The sequence below is a fragment of the Sesamum indicum genome, linkage group LG3 (genome assembly GCF_026168435.1).
Source record: "Sesamum indicum cultivar Baizhima isolate 11 linkage group LG3, ASM2616843v1, whole genome shotgun sequence".
In the NCBI taxonomy this organism is placed as follows: domain Eukaryota; kingdom Viridiplantae; phylum Streptophyta; class Magnoliopsida; order Lamiales; family Pedaliaceae; genus Sesamum; species Sesamum indicum.
The window spans coordinates 5473988-5494868 of NC_142659.1; the positions used below are offsets into that span (position 1 = coordinate 5473988).

Below are 20881 nucleotides of genomic sequence, written 5' to 3' on the forward strand. Positions count from 1 at the left end.
CAAGCTTACAGTGAACTTAAAGGACCAGGCAAAAAGTTAAATAAATTAATTTAATTTATTAAGATTTATTAGTAGAATAGGTGTAATCTTTATACTATTAATATGGGTTCTTTATATAATTTTCTGAAATCGAGGGGTTGCCCTATAATAGCCAATATTCAACGGGTCTGCGTTTAATTTGATTAACCCCAGGAATATAAAAATCCTGGACAGATTAAATACAGAAGGAGTGTATTGACTAACATAGAATATTCATACGACAGCCAATGAAGGTGACCCATTGGAACAATACAAAATAGCTCACTCTTCCTCAACACCTACAATTGGGTTTCGAGTATTTTAGTAAATTTGAACTGCACAAAATGGCAAAACTTTTATAGGTAGAGAGTATATTAAATAGGATAGAATATTATGATGTGAGGTAGGTGTGAAAACATAGCAAATTGCAATTTCATAATTCTCACAGCTATCAGTGAAATACATATTGTATAGAATGATGTGTTAAATTATAATGAAAGGAACAATTCATGTTTTTAATAGTGTCCTAACACACCCTATGTTTTGTTTAGCATCTCCAGCCAGCATGTAATATATATGAGTTAATAGGTCTTGAAGTTGTTTCATTGTATTTCGTCAACTTTACTGACAACAGTTGATGGTAGGGACATTTTTGTTGTTAATTGTTAGGATCAATGGGCAAATATTACCTAGAGCCCAGACCCCATTGTAATAGATAGACCTGCATAATTTTCATTAAATTCGAATTTGCACATCGCTTGAGTTACTACTAGTAGCTCAATAAATATTGTGTTAATATAGATACATACATTCCCTATTCACCGGAAGCAAGTTGTTTGGTATAATATTTTCATAAACTTTCTCTGTTTCAATGAAAACATCAATAGACGCATATCTATTCACTAGAGTGAAAAAAATTGCACATTTCGATTTGTCTTAATTGGCAATATTATCTTCCTTCTTCCACCAGCATTATATATTGTGTATTTAAAATAAATCTGTAATTTAAAATCATTCTTACAGAAGCACACACGTAGCACTTTATCCCGTATAGCACTTTGTTCTTGATTCTGTTTGATGATCGACTCTGATACCATTTATCAAGTCTCGAGTTCGAGAACGTATCTGATGCGAAGAATCATCTCCAGACCAACTCGAGTGCAGCCTAAAATTTGGCTATGAACAACTCGCTTGAAAGGGATATTAATAAATGCAATTGACTTCCTCAGCCAATGCTTATATATTGTTTATTTTATTAATTCATAATCCATGTGAGACGGGGTATCATACATAGTAATAGAAAGTTTGGAGTCAATATTGTCGCAATGGAAGTCGAAATCTTGAAGCAATTAATTTCTGATGCAATGGCTACAAAATTCCATAACAGTGTCGTCCTAAAAAAAAAAAAAATAGAATTCTGTAGTTGTATTCATTACTATAGCGACAGAAAAATTATAGCTATTTTTGCTTTCATTGCAAATGAGACTTCTTAGCAATTTTTGTTTCCAAAACTACGATAATTTAGTAGTTCACTTTGTAAATAAAATATGGTGTAGTTTTTATTTTTAAATTTATTCCCAACACAAAACTTTGTCGCTAAATCGTTGCCTCTAGCAATAGAGATTAGCAACAGAAGTATAAGCAATAATAATAATAAAAAAAACTAATGTACACTCTGTTGCAATATTTATAGCCATTTTGTTGCCTATATACCTAATTTTCTTTAGATATTTTTAATACATAAGTTGGATATTTTTAAAACATAATCCATCTCCTTAGTTATTTTAATGTCCAAAATAAAAAAAGTATATGTTTTCTTAGGAACAAATCATTACGATACTATGATATGATCGATATATTCATGCAAATTTTATATAAATTGAGTTTGATAGTTGAACCTTTTAAAAAAGAAGAAATTAGAATTTATGGTAAAATTAAACCAATCAATTAGATTTTTTTCATGCAAAATTTTATGGATTTAGTTTCTTTGTTAACTGATATTTTTAAATAAATTATTTCTTGCTAAAATTAAACCAACCAATTAGACTTTTTGTTAATAATTAAATAATTTTAGAATTTTGGTCGGAATTGAACAATTGAGGTCAAATATACATAATAGTAAAAAAAAGATAATCGATATGCTCAGTTAAAAAATTATTCCAGTTTCAAAATACGGTTGAACTAGAAAAAGATGATCATAATGAAAATTATGGATTTCAAAAAAGATAATATTGATACATGTACGTAAAATCAATTATTATATTTTTAAAAAACTATTACAGTTTTAAAAATACACGTTGAATTAGAATAAAGATAATTATACTGAAAATTATAAACTTTAAAAGAATAATATTGATACATGTATGTAAAGTCAATTATTATATTTTTTTAAATCCAACATTGAAGCTACATTAATTATATAAGGAAGCTAGCTATATGTATATATATATATATATATATAAAACATATAATACCATTAATGTCTACTTACCAAATAGAGAATTTTCATAATTAAAAAAAAATCAAAAGTTTAGAAAATTAGGATTGAGTCAAAATTGCTCAATTTTGATCAAAACACTTCCTTCAAATGTATATATTAATAGACAAGTAGCAATAAAGATTAATTATATTTAAATTCCCCCTAAGAATATAAATTTATTATTTTTCCATAAAAGTGTTAAATCACATTTACATAATTTTCTATTTGTAACTCATCACTTTCGTTAATATTTGGACAGAAAATGTTGATTTCAATAATAAAATTATATAATTTTTTAATTTTAACCCTCATTTAATATACAGTAGTAATATTTTTATATTTGTAAGGGTCGGGACAAGTGTAATATATATATATATATATATATAAAGTGAAAAGGGTGTAATTGTACATAAAAAAATATTATTTTTCGATTATAGCTATTGGATAAAAGTAGCCGTTTATGAAATTGAAAATTTTGCCATTTATTTGCACTTTTACTTCTTATATATGGGATGAAGGTAACATCGTTGTTACATCTTGTTAAGTACTTCATCTATTGCTTCACAAAGTAGATGTAAATATAATGTCAACTTCAACAATTTATGTAAATTAAAAAACACCAAAAGATGACTAATTTTTTCATTCATCAATGACTATTTTTTATCTAATAGTTACAATTCTAGAATAATATTTTTATTACAACTATACTCTTTTGGCTTTATATATATTATTTTTATCTCCTTACAAGTATAAAATTACTATTCGGAGAATATTGGATGTGGAAAAAAAAATTAAAAACTTATGTAAGTTTTTGCTGACATGACCAATTTTTTGTCCAAACATTAATGGAAGGAGGTCAGTTAAAAATAGCAAATTTTTGAAAGGTTGTAAATATAAATTTAAAAGTGTTTTAAAAAATATAAATTAAAATTTTTTGTGCTCCTCTTGATTATCACAAAGGACAAATTGCAATTAACCCTATCACAGGCTGTTTGGAGATGCCATTAATGTTGACTCATCTTTGTGATTGAGACCCGAATATGGATTACTATGAAGGTCATGCGCAACGTACCAGGGAAGGCTCGACCCATTGAGCACCACTATTACCCGCGATAATATATATATAATTAGCAACTTGCCATTATTAATTTGTTAATTCAACAACCTAGTCCTAGTATACTACGTACGAAACTGCTAGTTGCTAATTAACTACAATATTTAGGACGTGATATTTGTTGTTTCACGTTACTACAATTATATATTTTGTTGAAAAATAGTGAATTGATTAATTAAAAAATAAATTTATTTTAATTAGATTAAATCGAAATAAGTGATTTGTTATGATATGAGATGAATAACAAATTCGTGACACGTGGATGATGCTTGATGGCGCCCAATCAATCGAATAAGTATGTCATTTGGTTGAAATGATGTGTCCATAGGGTGAAACCTTTGGATGAAAGAATTTTGTTCATTTGAGTGAAATAATATGTTTTCTGAGTGAAATGATGCGTCCATTCAAATGAAAGGTTATAACTTTTCAAAGGCATCTTTTCTAATTGGACACGTCTATTGAATGATATCTTTCCAATTTCTATAAATAGGTTCCCCTATTCATTTTATATTAATAAGTTCATTTTTCATTAACTTGGGAAGCATTTTAGAGCATTTCAATGTGTTCACCAATAAAATCATGTTGTCTTTTATCAAGAGAGTTTCAAAATATTATTTGGTCCGTCATTTATCAAAGTTTATAATATTTCTACTTTGAGATTATAAGTGGAATCTTGGGAGACAAATTGCCGTTTCTGTTAGTACTAGCTAGAGCGGGTAATAATGATATTAAATAGAAAGAATACAATTCTTGCCTCGATTTCTAGTACACAACCTCCTACAAATTCCATATTTCTCCACAACGTATTTTAGATATTTGTTAAATGATATGTCCATTTAAAAGTTTGAATTGTTATAAATATTTTAATTCCTTCTGTTCATTTATTTTCTTAGCTTGAGTTTTTCTACGTTTAGTTTTCGACACAATTTAGTTCTTTTGATAGCAAAAATGTTGTCGAATTTTGACCTTTTAAATGGTGAAATGGTCAATTAAATTGATTTAATTGGGTAACGTCGCCCCAAATCTGAGAGGATTACGTCGCCTGTCGCCTGCCAGATCGGCTAGAGGTAGGGAGGTGCCGGTGGGGTGGCTGGCGCTTGGGAAGGAAGACGACAATTTGTTCTATCTTGTTCTTGTTCTTTATTTTATTTTTATTTTTATTTATTTATTGTATTTTTTATTTTATAAATTTTAATATGATGAGTTAATTTAATTAGGTATCCTTTGTGCCTAAATATATTATATCAAAACAATAAATTTTATTTATTGTGATTTATATAAATAATATAATTACAAAATATATCCAACACAAAACTAAAGTTAAGTAATAATATTTTTAAAAATAAAATCATGTATTTTGATTTTAAAAATTTACAAATAATATTTTATAATCTTAAAATTTTGATATTTTCATATTAAAATATGTGTAGTAATTTAATTTAATGTACTAATATTTTTTATATATGAATATTGATGAATAGTATTTTTTAGGTATTTATCATATTTTTCTCAATAAAATATAAAAGTATAAAGAATTAATCAAAAACAATATTGATTCTATTAAAAAAAAACCAGGGCTGAAAATGGATAAAAAGGTTTATCCTATTCGAATGTTCGATGCGTGTAGAACTCTTCAATTTTTCAGACAAAAAAAGTATTTTTTGCAGGGTTATAATTACACGAATTCTTTTTTAATTATGCAATTAATACATATAAGTATTTAATAATTTTTCTAAAACATAGCGGTAATACGCAATTTTCCCTAAATTATTTTAGAATATGTCTAAGATTAACTACACACATCAATTATTTTCCACTGGGTCAGAGCCTTATGGATCTTCACAGACATGTATATATACATGCGAATGACATGACTGAAAGAGAGAGAGAGAGAGAGAGAGAGAGGGAGGGAGGAAGGAGGAAATCTACAGAGAGAGAGAGAGAGAGAGAGAGAGAGGAGCTTCAATGGCTGACGCAGCCGTGGAATTCCTGCTGGACAACCTCCAGCAGCTACTGCTTTACCACACCCATTTGATCAGCAACGCCAGAAACCAGGTGCAGAAGCTGGAGAGTGATCTCCGCCTCTTCAAAGCCTTCCTCAGTGACACCACCAAGAAGCGGCGGAAGGACGAGAGCCTGCGGGAGCTCGTCCGCCAGATACGCGACGTCGTTTATGAGGCGGAGGACATCATCGACGCCCTCGTCACGCAGGCTGCCGAGAGCAAGTCCAAGAGTTACTTCTCCGAAGCTTTCGACACGCCACTGAAGCTCCACAGCATCGTGAAAGACATGGAGAAAGTTAGCGACCAGGTCAAAGAAATCTACGGCGACAAAACCAGGTTTGACTTTTCCAGCCTCATTGTCGGAGATGGAGGGCCTGACGAATCAGAGGTAACTTTCTCTCCTTCAACGATTGCTTCATGTTCAAATCAGATTTCATACTCGAATTCATAGCAAATGCTATTATGTGATTGATTATTTTTTTAAATTATATATTAATTACATAATAAATATATTATATATATTGTCGAATTTTTTATCTACGGTCCAACTCACTATGGACTCTCATTGGATGGCAGCCCACATTGCTACCGGCCCATGACCCGTTGACCCGACCCACAAACCCGACCCATTATCTATTTAACACAAAACTCCTCTTTTTCTCCCTCTCTCCAATCGATCCGTTTTCTTCCTCTTTCTTCTCCATTTCATTCTTGTTTCTCTCAAATCCTTCTTTGTGAATCCTTTGTGAGATCATCTTCTTTGTGAAAATACTTAGTGTATTGTGTGTATTTCTTAGTGAAGCCTAAGTGATCTTTGTGGGTCTAAGTGTCTTTGTGTCTTGGTGGCTTTGTGGGTTCTTGCAACCGTGAGGGTTGCCGATTGGTAGAGCTTGGGCATTCGATTGCCGGATTTTGGCTCCTGAACCATTTATCTTATTGCTTTCATATTGTATTGTTGATTTGTTTATTGTATAAGGGCTTTACAAACCCATCCTTATTTCTGTAATTGTCGATCCTTTTGGGGCTCATCATTTGGGGATTAATTCCCAACACATATAACTTATTTAATTAATTCAATTTTGATCAAACTCCATTAAATTTTTTGCTGAGGTATGCTAAGGCTGTTGGACTTTTTTATTTTCTTCTTTCTTTTCTTTTTAAATAGATACCTCTATATTGCATTTTTCTTCAACTATTTTTCCATTGAATACGATGAGGTAGAAAAAATTTAGAGCTTAAGAGGAAAATCTAAGTAGATAGATAAATTAACTATCATTTAATTTAAATACAACAATTATATATTGAGAAAATTGAGTACGTAACATTACTAAATAGAAGAAATAAGCATCTATCATCTCATATTAGTATATGAAATTACACGAGTTGGTCATATATTGTGCATTAAATGCATTTATATACTTAGATCATGTTTACTTTGATATATATGTATGTAAAAGAAAATTAATATAAATTAATACAGGTTTACTTTGTTGTATGGGGTTCGGTATAAAATTAAAGTCATATACTAATTATTGTTGTCTATTAATTTTGTAAACAATGGCTCAAATGTAATTTTCCTACCAAAAGCATGTGAATACATCAAAATAAACACTTGATAAAATTTATCTTATTTCGATAATAATATAAGTAAAAACCTGACTAATTATGTAGAGTTTTTTTTTTTATTTTTATTTAGTAAAAGATAATCCAATCTTCATTTAATAGGATTCTCTAAGTAAACAGAAGCTTAATAACATACTTCTTGAGAAAGTTTTTTTCGAGTGTGTCTGTTAAAAAAAATTAAATAAATTGAGTAATAATTCATTTCAATTTTTATGCTTTGGGTCATTGTTTTTCTCTAGTGATTAATCTAATGTGTATTTGGGTTTTTTTTTTTTTTTTTGCTAGTGATTAACTTGATGTGAGAATTAAATTAGGGGGAAAATGCAAACAACCTTTTTGTAATACTGCAAATGAGTAAATTACCCTTTTATAAAAATATAAATAGTGTTGTGCCTCCCTGTAATTTTTAAAATACAACAATTTAACCCTCTGATTTTTAAAATGAAGCAATTTACTTCCTTATACATGAAGGTGAATTGCTTCATTTTAAAAATTATAAAGGATAAATTACTATATTTTTTTTCATAGGGTGGTAATATATTCATTTTCAGTATCAGATGGACATAAATTGTTGTCACCCATTAAATTAGTACTTAATATCTACTAAATCTTTAAAACTTTTCAATTCTACCATTTTACAGTTAATCACACAGCCTCCCTTGCAAAGACGAGGGAAAGTGGTGGGTTTTGAAGATGAAGCAAAAAAATTAGTTGGTTGTCTCTTTGAAGAAACTCAGCAGCTTGATGTCATCTCCATCATCGGTATGCCTGGCCTTGGCAAGACAACATTGGCAGAGAAAATTTTTACTAATTCAGTAATCCAGTATGAATTTCCCAGACGCATATGGGTTTCTGTCTCTCAAGAGTTCACAAGAAAAGATATATTTCTTACAATTCTAAGAGAGTTCACCAGGCTTGATGAGGACATGTATCACAAAAGTGATCAAGAGTTAGCCGAACTAGTTTCGTCTTATCTAGAGAAGGATAAATTCTTTCTTGTCATGGACGATGTGTGGACAGGTAAGGATTGGGAGAAACTCCAAATTGCTTTACCAAAGAGGAATAAGATGGGTAAAGTCTTGATTACTAGTCGGCATGAAGAAGTGGGTTGGTCTGCAAATAGAGATAGACGACCCCACAGGTTGCGTTTCCTGACTGAAGAGGAGAGTTGGTTGTTGCTCCAGATGGAGGTTTTCGGAGAGTTGGAGTGCCCTTCTGAATTGGAAGGTCTAGGAAAACGAACCGCACATCAATGTGCTGGGTTGCCACTTGCAATTGTGGTCGTAGGAGGCATTCTTTCCAAAAAGTTTTGGGTATCAAATGACATGGCTGCAAATAGAAATGCATGGAGAAAGATGTCTGAGAATGTGAGTACGTATCTCAGTGAGGACCCTGGGAGACGCATGGAAAAACTTATAGCATTGAGTTATGATGAATTGCCTTATCACCTAAGAGCATGCTTTCTCTATTTGGGAATATTCCCTGAGGACTTTGAGATCCCAGTTCGGGAATTAATCCGCATGTGGATCGCAGAAGGATTCATACAACAAAAGTCTGGTTTTACCTTGGAAGAAATAGCAGAAAACTACTTGGAGGATCTGGTTAATAGGAATTTAGTAAGGGCTGATAAGAGGACAGTTGATGGTAGAGTTAAAACATGTCGCATTCATGACATGCTACGTGATTTTTGCATAAGAGAAGCTGGAATAGAGAGGGAAAATTTTCTCCAAGAAATGAAAAGCTCTGGTGATGGATTTGAACCTTCGATCGTTGAAGTAAAAAAATTTCGTCGTGTTTGTGCCCACTCCAATTTCCTTAGTTTCATCACGTCCAATCCTTATGGTCCACGAACCCGGTCTTTGTGTTGCTTCTCCAAGGAAGAAATAACCTTGTCGCCTGAAAATGTTTCTTCCATACCTAAAGCTTTCAAGTTGCTCAGGGTTTTAGCTGTCACCCCTGTCGTGTTCACCAGATTTCCTCTTGATTTGACCCAATTGATTCATTTGAAGTATATTGCTCTTTCCAGTACTTTCAAGGTCCTTCCAGAAGTCCTAACCAAGCTCTGGAACTTGCAAACTCTCATCATTCACACCACATCACGTGCTCTCAAAGTCAAAGCAGATATTTGGCAGATGATTCAATTGAGATATCTAAAGACCAATGCGTCCATTACTTTGGCCTTCGAGACAACAGGCAAAGGAGGAGCTGAGAAACTCCAAACATTTTATAATTTATCACCAGAAAGTTGTACGGAAAACTTCTGTAAGAAAGCTCGCTACCTAAAGGAATTGGGCATTAGGGGTAGATTGGCTTTGCTTCTGGATGCCAAGGGAAGTCGATATAGTCCTTTTGACTTTGTGGAGATGATGCAACATCTTGAAAATCTAAAGCTTATCAACGATTTGTCTTTGAGTCCACCTTCAGAATGGCAGCTAAAAATTCCTCCTCCTTTCAAGTTCCCACCTAAGCTAAGATTCCTGACACTATCATTTACTTATTTCGAGTGGAGTAACATGTCTGTTTTGGGGTTGTTGGAGAACCTTGAGGTGCTCAAACTAAAAGATAATGCATTTGTGGGGAAGTCTTGGGAGACAACTGATGGTGGGTTTCGGCGTCTTGAAGTCTTGCAAATAGGATATACAGATCTAGTTTATTGGGTGGCTTCAGCCCATCACTTCCCCAGACTTAGGTGCCTTGAGCTACGCAACTGTGAGGAACTTGAAGAAGTTCCATTTGGGCTGGCCGAGATACCAAGCCTCGAGATAATGCACTTGCACCGTTCCACCAAATCTGCAGTTGATTCTGCTAAGAAAATTCAACAGGCAAAACAACAGAAAAAAGAGGGCTTCTCCCTTTCCATTTTTCCTCCAGATCTTTGATTTCATGAAGCTAAACAGTTGCAGCATGATCATGAATAAGTACTTTTGTACATGCTTGAGATCAGCTATTATTTCACTCGTCATATATATGGTTTCTGCGTCTTGTTTGTCTTAATTCATCACTTGTTTTAGATTATGTCTCATTGTCTGAATAATTTCTTACCCCAATAGAAGAAAATTGTGATATGCATTTATAATAATCACAGCAAAATTACATTTTCTTATGTCCTATAACTTTTGGAGGATGGCTTTTTCAGGACATCCGGATATTGTGCTTGCAAATTAATTAGTCTAACTATTATATTTTCAATTTTTGTGCAATTTTCATCCATTGCCCAACGAAAAAAAAGCTAATTTCTTCAAAACTTGATCATGCAAGGTTCATGTGACCAAAAATTGGAGAATTTTCAATTTTAGAGGGAAGAAATTTCATGTTTTATGACTGATCAATCTACCTCCATGTATTACAGGAATAGGTAAACAACCCTCTTGTGATTTTTTTTTTTTAATTTTCATCCTGTAACTTATTTGGTTCTGATTTTCGTAATTTAATCCTATGATTTTTAAAATTTGACAATTTTAGTTCTTTTTGCCTAAAAAATGCATTTGTCGGGCATTACCTTGACAATTGAGGCTTTCTGTCTAGATGGGATCAAAATTGTCACTCCCATATGTTGAAGCATTCTTCCCTAAATAACTTGTATTCTTTTTTCCTGAAAATTTCATAATCTTTTAATTCTCATAGTTAAAATAAATTAATAACATCAACAATTGGAAATTTGAAGTCTTAAAAATATACTTTTCAAACTTCGAAAATGTTATGCCCCCAACATGGGATTTGGGCAGGATTGTGCTAAATAAGTAGACTATAAAAATATTATTTCTTATTAAACATTCACCTGTTTTTTACTCCATTTAGAGAAATAAATGAATAAAGTTCATATTTTAAAAACATAGATCTATAAAAATATAACTTCAAGCACCACAGCGTGCCCCAGCATAGGGTGTACTCAGAGCAGGCTAAGCAAATAGATCAAAGAAACTTGTATTTTTTTTTTGCTGAAAATTTCATTATTTTTTACTCTTTGTATAAAAAATAAATTAGTAATTTCTTTTAATTAAAAAATTAAAGCCTTAAAAATATATTTTTTAAGCTACTTAAATCAACATGCCCCCAGCAAGGGGTTTGGGGAGAGTAGTGTCCAAAAAGTAAACTATAAAGATATTATTTTTTACTCTCTTTGGGCTCCGTTTATTTTGGATATTCAACTAATGGGTGATAGGATTGACCTTAATTAATTAATTATAAAAAAATTAAGATTAATTATATTAATTATAAAAAAAAATATTTTTTAAGCGGATAAATTTTTTTGTAATTTTTCAAATATTTTCATCCACCTCATCCGATTTTTAATAATTTTTTGATTCTTTAAGAATATTTAAAAATATAGCAAGGAAAAAATTAATAATTCCAAACTTTCATCTAAAAATTATATAATTTTATCAAATACAAAAAAATATTATTGATTTCTCAACAACGAGCAAGTATTTATAATTATGTTAAATATCAAATGAGCTCCGTGAATGTACCGTATATTTGCTTTCATCTCAATCCCTCGGCGCGGTCAATATGTATTTTGTTAGTTCATATTAGAGGGTGGAAGATGCCACTGTTAATATATAAAATTAGCAACTTGCCACTAATTTTTAATTCAATGTCCCATTAAACCAAGTACAAATAAATAACTGCAAGTTGCCTACTACCATATATTTAAACATGGCAGCCCTGTCGTCTGCATTAGCTATCAGATTAAGAAAGCTTAAATGTATTTTTGTCTCATAATTTAAGTTATTTAATTTTTTTTTATTTTTTAGAGTAATATTTTGATCTAAAATCTTTTTAATTTTTGCAATTTCAATCATTTTTTTTGTCGGAATTCACTTTTATCGTAAAAAAAATGTATGTGGAACAATTGTTCCTATTGACTCATTTTTGCTAGCATTCTTGCCCTTTAATTTTTCAAGGTAGTATTTTGGTCTCATAACTTTTAATTTTCATGATTTTAGTTATTTTTTGTCTGAATTTACCTTTCTCAAGGTGAAGTCTAATGAGAAAAAAAAGACTAAAATAATAAAATTTAAAAAAATGTTGAACCAAAACGCTACTCTATAAAATTAAAGAACAAAATTATCAAATAATTTAAATTATGGGACCAAAAATACATTTAATCCAATTCAAAAAACTGCACTGAGTTACCTTTCACACATTTTGACTTGCAATAGTGCTTTTTATCGTGTTTAGTGAACCAAACCCAACCTTTTCTATATATTTTCTGTCTTTTTTTTTTTTTTTGGTCTTTATGAGTCCCATTCTGTTTTAATTACAGCGCTAAAGAGAGGAATGTGCTCATCTAACAAGAGAGGAAACCCTGAGTTTAGACTGTCACTGAGAAAAGAAAACCTTACAAATTAGTGAACCATTTGGTGCAAGTGTGAGGATTGATCAGAGATGGCTTATGCAGCTGTAGTTTCTCTATTGCAGATCCTAGAGCAGGTTCTGATTTCTGATCAGCTTCCAATTCGTTATCCAAAGTCACAAATTGAATTTCTCATACGCAAGATCCATTTCTTTCAAGACATCCTGGAAAGGAACTTTCCTGCCCAAAGCAGCGACCAAAGTGCAGTAAATGATTTGGAAGCGCAAATCAGAGATGTAATACATAAGGCCGAAGACATCATTGAATCCCACATGTCGAAGTTCCTCACATCTGAAAGCGGAAGCTCAAGCTGCGAGATCTTCTCCAGGGACCTGGAGAATTTGTTGCAAGAATTGGATTCTCTTGTGGAGATGGCAGCAAATACGACAGGCCATCTTACTGAAATAAGTGGCTTGACGCCTATTGCTTCATCAAGATCTGCTCCCTCTCTTGGTAGAAAGTTTGTGGGACTCAAGGATGACTTTTTGCAACTGAAGGATCAACTTATTGGAGAATCATCAAGAATCAAGGTTGTCGCGGTGGTGGGGATGGCCGGTATCGGTAAAACTACTCTGGTTAAGCAAGTCTATGACGATCCATCTATTGGACAGATTTTCCATTACCGGGCATGGGCCATAATGGCTCCAAACTACAGTAAACGAGATATCCTTCTTGCCCTTTTAAGGTCTGTGGATCGCGATGATTCAAAGTTTTATGGAGAGGCCACCGATGGCCAATTGACGGAGACGATATATAAGAACTTGAAGGGCAGGAGATATCTCATTGTGTTGGATGACTTATGCGTTTTTAGGGCGTGGGATGATCTAAAAACTTTGTTTCCAGATGATGGCAATGGAAGCCGAGTCATGCTGACAACTAGGCTGCGAAATGTGGCTCTTTACGCAGCTGGAAGCACCAGAAACATTCATTATATCCGCTTCTTGAGCAAAGATGAAAGCTGGGAACTGCTCCGTGATATTGTTTTTGCTGGAAAATCATGCTCTTATGAACTCGAGAAGATTGGAAAGGAAATTGCCGAGAATTGCCAAGGACTTCCCCTGACGATTGTCTTCATTGGTGACATCCTCTCACGTGCTGCCAAGTCGGTGGAGTACTGGAGGAAAGTAGCAGATAGCCAAACTTCATATGCGACTGATGGAGACGATATCGGCCTGTCGTCAGTAATGCAATTTTTGAATGATGAGCACTTGCCTCAACATTTGAAAGCATGCTTTCTATATATGGGAGCATTCCCACTAAGTTATGAGATCCCTGTCTCAAAGCTCATCAAACTATGGGTTTCTGAAGGATTTCTTAAACCGATGAGGTCAAAAACCTTGGAAAAGGTGGCTGAGGAGTGCTTGGAAGAGCTTGTTGACAGAAGTCTCGTGTTGGTTCACGACTCAAGGTCCACAAGTGGAATTAAAACATGTAGTGTCCATTCTGCTGTCTGGCATTTGTGCGTCAGTGCAGCTGAGAAGGACAAGTTTTTCCTTGCTATTAACAGGTATAGAAATGGAAATCCTCCACAAAGCAACGGCCGTCGCCGGCTTTGCATCCGCAAGAACATCCTTTTTGCCATCAAAGATGTATATAATTCTGTGGTCTCTGCTTCAACAGCCCGCTCTCTTCTGTGCATTGGTCCAGACCATTCACATCCATTGCGGGTTTGTATAGGATTCACATTTCTCAGAGTACTCGATGTCCTTACAATTCGTTTCTACAAATTCCCAGATGGAATACTGGAACTGGTTCTATTACGGTATCTTGCTCTCACCTGTAAAGCAGGAGATCTTCCGGCCAAAGTGTCCAAGCTCTGCAACCTCCAGTTCTTGATTGTGCGTCGTCATATGAGTATCAAATCTTCTGGAGATCCATCATATCTACCGTTTGAGATATGGAATATGAAACAATTACGGCATATCCAGTTCATGGGGGGTGACCTGCCAGATCCTTGTGGTGCTTCCCTGCCATATCTTTTAAGTCTTTCAAATGTCAGCGGTCACAGTTGCAGCAAACAAGTTTTTAAAGCAACTCCTAATCTAATGAAGTTAGGAATTCGCATTGAGTTGGCAGAGGACACTGCTACACCCTTATGTCTTCTTGATCATCTTACGCTTCTAAGTCAGCTGGAATCATTCAAATGCGTCATTGTGAATCCTACACGTGAATTTCAGGTTGTTGCTCGGCCTGATTCCGTTTCAATTTTCCCATCTACTCTTAAGAAGATAACCCTGAGCGGGTGTGGATTTCCCTGGGAAGATATGAAAATACTAGCTCAGCTGCCCAATCTTGAAGCGCTAAAATTGGGTTGCTACGCCTTTCAAGGCCCTGAGTGGGAACTGGACGAGGAGGATTTCATCCGCCTCAAATTCCTGCTTCTGGAAGACATGGACATAGCGAACTGGAGAGCCAATGGTCAGATACTACACAGGCTTGAGCGCCTAGTCGTTCGACACTGCTACAATTTGCAGGAGATCCCTTATGGTATTGATTACATCACAACACTGCAATTGGTGGAAGTAGTTGACTGCAGCCCATCAGTTGTAGATTCGGCAATGCGGATAAAAGAGATGCAAGAAGACTTGTCAAATGACGATTTTAAATTCTTGAAGGTATGTTCGTGGGATGAGAAAACCACTAAGAACTGATCGACACCTTGGCTCCAACGACAGACAATCAGGTAATCACTCGGTCCTCATTCATCTTAAACTAGACACGAAGAACTTCAGCATAAGGTGTGTCTTTCGTATGTATGCGATACTTAGCAGGTGACAGACAAATACTTGGAAAACTAAGGTAGCAAGCAAAGTTTAACATAGTACTATAGTGTAATACATATCTACATTAAGAATAAAATTACCTGCACTGGGATTGCAAATTTTATTAGGTTGTTCTATAAATCTGATATTTCGTTCTGGTTTCTGTCCTATTCTTATACGCCGCAGGAACACATAGCTATCCGGAGAGGAGTTCTTCTCAAAAAAATCAAGCTTGTTCCAATAGATCTCTTCAGCATGCGGCACTACCAATCCTGAGTGTTTCACGATGCTTTATTGTCTTTTAACATGTATAGCATTTGCAATGAGTGTCTGTCTTGGGCTAATAGTCTGTCGATAATGGGGTAGAAGATCTAGTGATTGTTGATTTGGTAATAGTTCGTATGATGAATCCGTTATTTATTGATCAATAGTTAATTTATTTATATTATCTTAATATATATTGTATTACTAAAATAAAATAACGTTGAGCGGTGTAGAGTGGTTATGTTGGTGTGCATTATGTGAAGAACAAAAAACAACAAATATTGATGAAAATGAAGTTTTCCGACTAACTTTGCAAATCTTTTAACAGTTTTAGTAAAAAAATCATAAATCATGGATCAAAAATGCAAATTTTCCTCATTTGTGGGACCAAATAAGCAATTTAGCATTGATGGTTAACGTAATTTTACCACTTGCCGTTAAAACTTAGCAGAAAAAGACTTTTAGGATTAACTTTGCAAATATTTTAATAATTTTGGGACTAAAAGAGAAAACTCATAAATTATGGGACCAAAAAAGCAAGCCCTCCTTTTTTATGGACAAAAATAAAATAATTTAGCGATATGTTTTGATTTATTTTAGTAATGTACCACTTAAAATAAAAAATTACTATTGACTTCAATATTAAAGGCTATAACTAAAAATCATATCAAATAACTATCATTAATTATGATTGAATAAAATCGATGCAAAAACTAAATTTTTACATCATAAAAAAATTATTTAGCATGGCTAAAAGCCATGATAAAAATATTTGCTATGACTTCTAACCATAGTAAATATTTTAGACACACTCGCAAAAATTACGACACTGTTTTAAATATACATACAATTGTATATAATATTTATATTCTTATAAAATTAAAATAAAAAATAACAAATATAAAATATATAACACCATGAAGAAAAAATTAAAATTTAACATTGAGATAAAATATAAAATAAGCATATCTTATATTTAAGTTATTAATATATACATACTCGATTTATTTTAGAAAATAAATACCTACCAATCTTCAATTTGAGAGAGTGAGAGAGAGTGGAATGATAAAGAAAACATTTCAATTTGATATGAATCTTGAGAACACATTGTATATTTAACTCATCTTGTGATTGAGACCCAAATACTAATTAATTCTGAGGGTTATTGCCAACCAGTCAGCATCACTATTACTGGAGATGTATGCAAGCTGATGCAGGTTAATATATAAAATTAGCAACTTGCCACTAAGTACAAGCTGAATGATGAGCACACATCGTATACTTAATTCCGTCCCCATCAACTATCTTACAGTTTTCCCCAAAAGCAGCCGTATATATGTATAGTATAAATCACACCCACCAACAATTCACCCCTTTCTTTCTCTCCAGCTTCCAATTATCTGTTCTTCACTCTCACAGACATGGAAGATACTTTTGTGCGCTTGCTGCTGGAAAACCTGAACCGGCTACGTCTCCATCAGGCCGATTTGATCTCCGACGTAAAGGATGAGATCCAAAGGCTTGAGAAGAATCTGCTTTTATTCAAAACATTCCTCAACGAGTCAACAGAAAAGCGCGAGATCCTGAAAGAAGTGATTGAGGAGATCGTAGAAGTGGTTTACAAAGCAGAGGACGCTGTCGATGTATATGTGAGCCAGGCGCTGGAGAAGGAGACTGAAAAGTACTTCAGAAGGTCGCCTCATCCGCCGGCGAAGCTTCTCGACGCCGTCGAAGAGGTTGAGTCAACAGCCCAGAGAGTTCAAGAAAAATACGAGATTGATTTTTCCAGGCTGCTCACTGAAAACGAGTTGCTAATTGGTGGAGATGCATCTGACAGTATGCCTACTCAACCACAAAACCTAGAACGAAATCAGGTAACGAGTCTATCCATCCTCCCAAACGTCGATATTTAAATGGATTATACGTATTTTCTTACTTTAATTTTTTTTAGGTAGTATTTGGATTTTTACATCCTTTTAATTTGGGTTTAATATAATTTACTTTATATTTGATATTACTAATGAGTAAATTATCCTCGTATAAAGAAAAAATTACTTTAGTTAGTTACATTTTCGTGCAATTTCAATTATAAAATATTAGTAATATACAATATATATAATGTATAATATATATTATATTAATTTATCACAAATGAAGTGGGGAAAACACTCTCTATAGTTTAGTAATTAAAATGGATTTCAAATTTTTAATGGAATAAATATAATAATTTGAGAAACTAAAAACATGTGTATACTAATTTAATTTAATTACATATATAGGGAATATATAACTTTTTATTCTTTTCTTTTTATATCAGCTTTATTTCATCGCAAAAAAAAATATATATATATAATTGGTTGGTTGTGGAAGCCGTCAAAATTAATTACTGATTTTAAAATTATAGCATTAGTAGAATCATGTCGAATCCCGAGGGAACTATAAGTTAATTTTTCAGTTCAGTTGCAGTACCAATTGGGGGTTTGAATTGAGATTAACTACTAATTAATAGAAATAAAATAGAAAGTAGAAATAAATTACTAGGAAGAAATTAGTAGAGAAGAATTCCGATCCAAGGGAGTGTATCATCCATTCGTTATGTCAATCATTGATCACAAAAAGATTAATTTCACAACCAAGCGTTCAACTTTGAAATCTATTAGGATAGCCATAAAAATGAAATTCTTGTTTTACTATTGTAATTGACTTGACTCAAACAACTAAATCAAAACTTATTATCTCACCAATTGGGCACGGTAGCATTCTATATCAATTCAACAAGAGCATGTGCATTAGTGAAAGCAGTTGAGCCTAGATCAAACAATTGAAATAATTATAATTATCTAACCTAGTTTTCTTATCCCTTCAAATAGATCATGCGAAGCGCATAATTAATTTGTTTGCTACTCATACCACTCATTCATGATAATTACGAATTATTGAACTCATGGATAGCAGTAGAACAACTAATATTTAATTGAATTGTTAGATTTATCAATAATTTTTATTCCATAAAATATAAATCAAGACAAGAAATATTCGATGAAATCATATTAAAATCAAGATTTTAAAATATAACAATTGAGTTTAACGTTTTTCTTGAATTAGAAAATAAAATTAACTACACATCATGTGTGTAAAAAATCCTAAAAAACATAACCAAAGAGAAGAAGAAATAGAGGAGATGTGGCTTAAACTAAGAGAGTAATAATAAATATGGAATTGAATGCTTGTTCTTCAGCCTTTCACATTTCTTTTATAGCACCAAAAAATATCGCCGCTTACTTTTTAACTTGCAGTCTGTAAAAGGAAACAAATCGCTACAACAAATCTTTCCAAATTATCCACCTTAGTGCAAACTAATTCGAGCACTAAATAGGGCGTGATCACGCCTTATTGAATATTCTTCTATAGGTCACTTTTTTTTAGTTCAATTGCACCATTTTTCCGCTATTTTTATCAAAATTTGTCATAACAACAACGACATTCAAAAGATAGATAATTCACAGATTTATATAATAAAATCCTTTCAAAATACTCAAAATGAACATGCACAAGAGTGTTAAATTGTGTCTTATCAATAATTAATGGAACAAAATTAAAAATATACGTGTTGAGAAAAATTAAAATGTATAAGACAGAAAGGAAAAAACTTATAATCAATGGGACCAAAATTAATTAAAATTAAAGTTATAGGATGGAAACTAGTATATTTTTTTATTTTATATATTTATTATTAAAAGTATGTATGATTTTAAAAGTTTCTTTTATTTTTTTATTTATCTAAATTAATTTTACAATAATATTATTTAGGATAATTATGTAAAATAATTTACTTTTTACTCCATAATAATTACTTTTAATATATATTATTTATTCTTTTTAACTGGTTTTCATATTATTTATATTTACTCATACTATTGTGTAATTTTTAGGTGTAACTATGGCATATATTGTGTAATTTTTTTCATTCATCTATAATATAATAGAATAAAATGTCAGTATACAAGATATAATTTTTTCAAACATATATGATTGAAATCGCTCTTTATAAAAGAAAAAAAAAAGGAAATATCATAAGGTATTTCTAAACAATCACCACATACATCCATTCTTCAAGAAAAAGAACAGAAAAAAAAATGCGGAAAATCATAAATAAACATCGTTTATATTATTATAAAAAGTGTAGTGCAAAAAGATCTTCTACAACTTTGAATTACATATTACATTTATATTAATAGATTAAAAATGTATTATGTATTGTAAAAATAGTTCTTAAGTAGGTATTCAATAAATTTTTAATAAAGATATAAGAATTGTCGATTTGGCACATATTAAAATTTAAATAAATCACAGTTGGCCAATCATTTTCAAAAGCAATAATCCCAATCAAGTAGACTACCACGTAAATTTATACTTTTGAACTTAAGATCATTTTTTAAAAAAATCATTTATAGATAATATATCGGTATTAAATAACTCAAGCAAAAAATATATAATAGATAAATGAAAGTTAAGCAGAAACTTTCTTTTATGATGTATTTTTTCTATGTGAGTTTGAAAAGCTAATGTTTATCAAATATCTAAATTAAATATTAAACGTTTGTTACTTTTGTATGTATATTTACTTTAGAAACTTATATTTTTAAAATAATAAATAAATAATTTTTAAATAAATGTTTGCCATGGTCTGATTTATGGGCAAAATATTTATTATAGTAAGTTATGACTAAAATACTTGCCTTGATTCTTAGCTATGACTAATGTTTTGGTTCGGTTATTGAATCACGGTAAATAGTCATTGTGTAATTGGGTCTAATAATTATTTATCATGATTTTTTAATTTTTGCTATGGTAATTGACCATGACAAAGATTCAAATTTCTTACAGTGGCGTCAAGTAAATCTTTATAGTGATTTATGACATCATATGATGAATTTACTTTCCTTTCTCTTTAGTTTTAGTGAAAAATTATTTATTATATGTTGTATCACCTAGAGTAGCGCAAATTCTAACCATGGTGAATCCAGATTTGGGGGCGACGGGTGGGGGTAGTGGCGAGGGTCCAATGGCTAGGAATTGGGGAGTGGGAGGTTAATTGTGTTTAATTTATTTTTTTTATAATATATTTAAAAGGACTTCAAATAATTTTGGTCCCGTAACTTGAGTGATTTCTCAATTTGGTCCCCTATTTTTTGATTTCTTATTTTAGTCCCGTATCTTTTTAAACTGTCTCATTTTTGTCCTTCAGCCAAATTAGTGACC

At 32.1% G+C, this 20881-nt stretch overlaps 3 protein-coding genes across 10 annotated transcripts in view; all 3 read left to right on the plus strand.

Moving 5' to 3' along the window:
- The first annotated feature begins 5447 nt into the window (after positions 1 to 5447).
- LOC105157468 (putative late blight resistance protein homolog R1A-3) lies at positions 5448 to 10231 on the plus strand. The gene is made up of 2 exons (XM_020692913.2): positions 5448 to 6002; positions 7879 to 10231. Exons 1-2 carry the CDS (start codon positions 5577 to 5579, stop codon positions 10114 to 10116), a joined length of 2664 nt encoding a protein of 887 aa, XP_020548572.2. The 5' UTR covers positions 5448 to 5576; the 3' UTR covers positions 10117 to 10231.
- Positions 10232 to 12484: 2253 nt separating this feature from the next.
- Positions 12485 to 15783, plus strand: LOC105157295 (putative late blight resistance protein homolog R1A-10). The gene is made up of 2 exons (XM_011073671.3): positions 12485 to 15276; positions 15542 to 15783. Exon 1 carries the CDS (start codon positions 12626 to 12628, stop codon positions 15242 to 15244), a length of 2619 nt encoding a protein of 872 aa, XP_011071973.2. The 5' UTR covers positions 12485 to 12625; the 3' UTR covers positions 15245 to 15276; positions 15542 to 15783.
- Positions 15784 to 16842: 1059 nt separating this feature from the next.
- Positions 16843 to 20881, plus strand: part of LOC105157470 (putative late blight resistance protein homolog R1A-10) — a 34256-nt gene continuing 30217 nt past the window's right edge. For 6 of the 8 annotated variants that reach the window (XR_016064514.1, XR_016064513.1, XR_016064512.1 and 3 more), the window contains exon 1: positions 16843 to 17493. Coding sequence is in view for 1 of the 8 variants with exons in the window: in XM_088878414.1 (XP_088734540.1) it covers positions 17041 to 17493 (453 nt within the window). In the remaining 7 variants the exon portion in view is untranslated. The remainder of the gene's footprint in view (positions 17494 to 20881) is intronic. The other 2 variants (XR_016064511.1, XM_088878414.1) reach the window with 1 other exon arrangement.

What these genes read in the sequence shown, in the direction of transcription:
- LOC105157468 (XM_020692913.2), top strand. Translation starts at nt 5,577, where the DNA reads ATGGCTGACGCAGCCGTGGAATTCCTGCTGGACAACCTCCAGCAGCTA. An exon ending in GAGGGCCTGACGAATCAGAG is followed by an intron (nt 6,003 to 7,878) that starts GTAACTTTCTCT and finishes ACCATTTTACAG; the next exon opens with TTAATCACACAGCCTCCCTT.
- LOC105157295 (XM_011073671.3), top strand. Translation starts at nt 12,626, where the DNA reads ATGGCTTATGCAGCTGTAGTTTCTCTATTGCAGATCCTAGAGCAGGTT.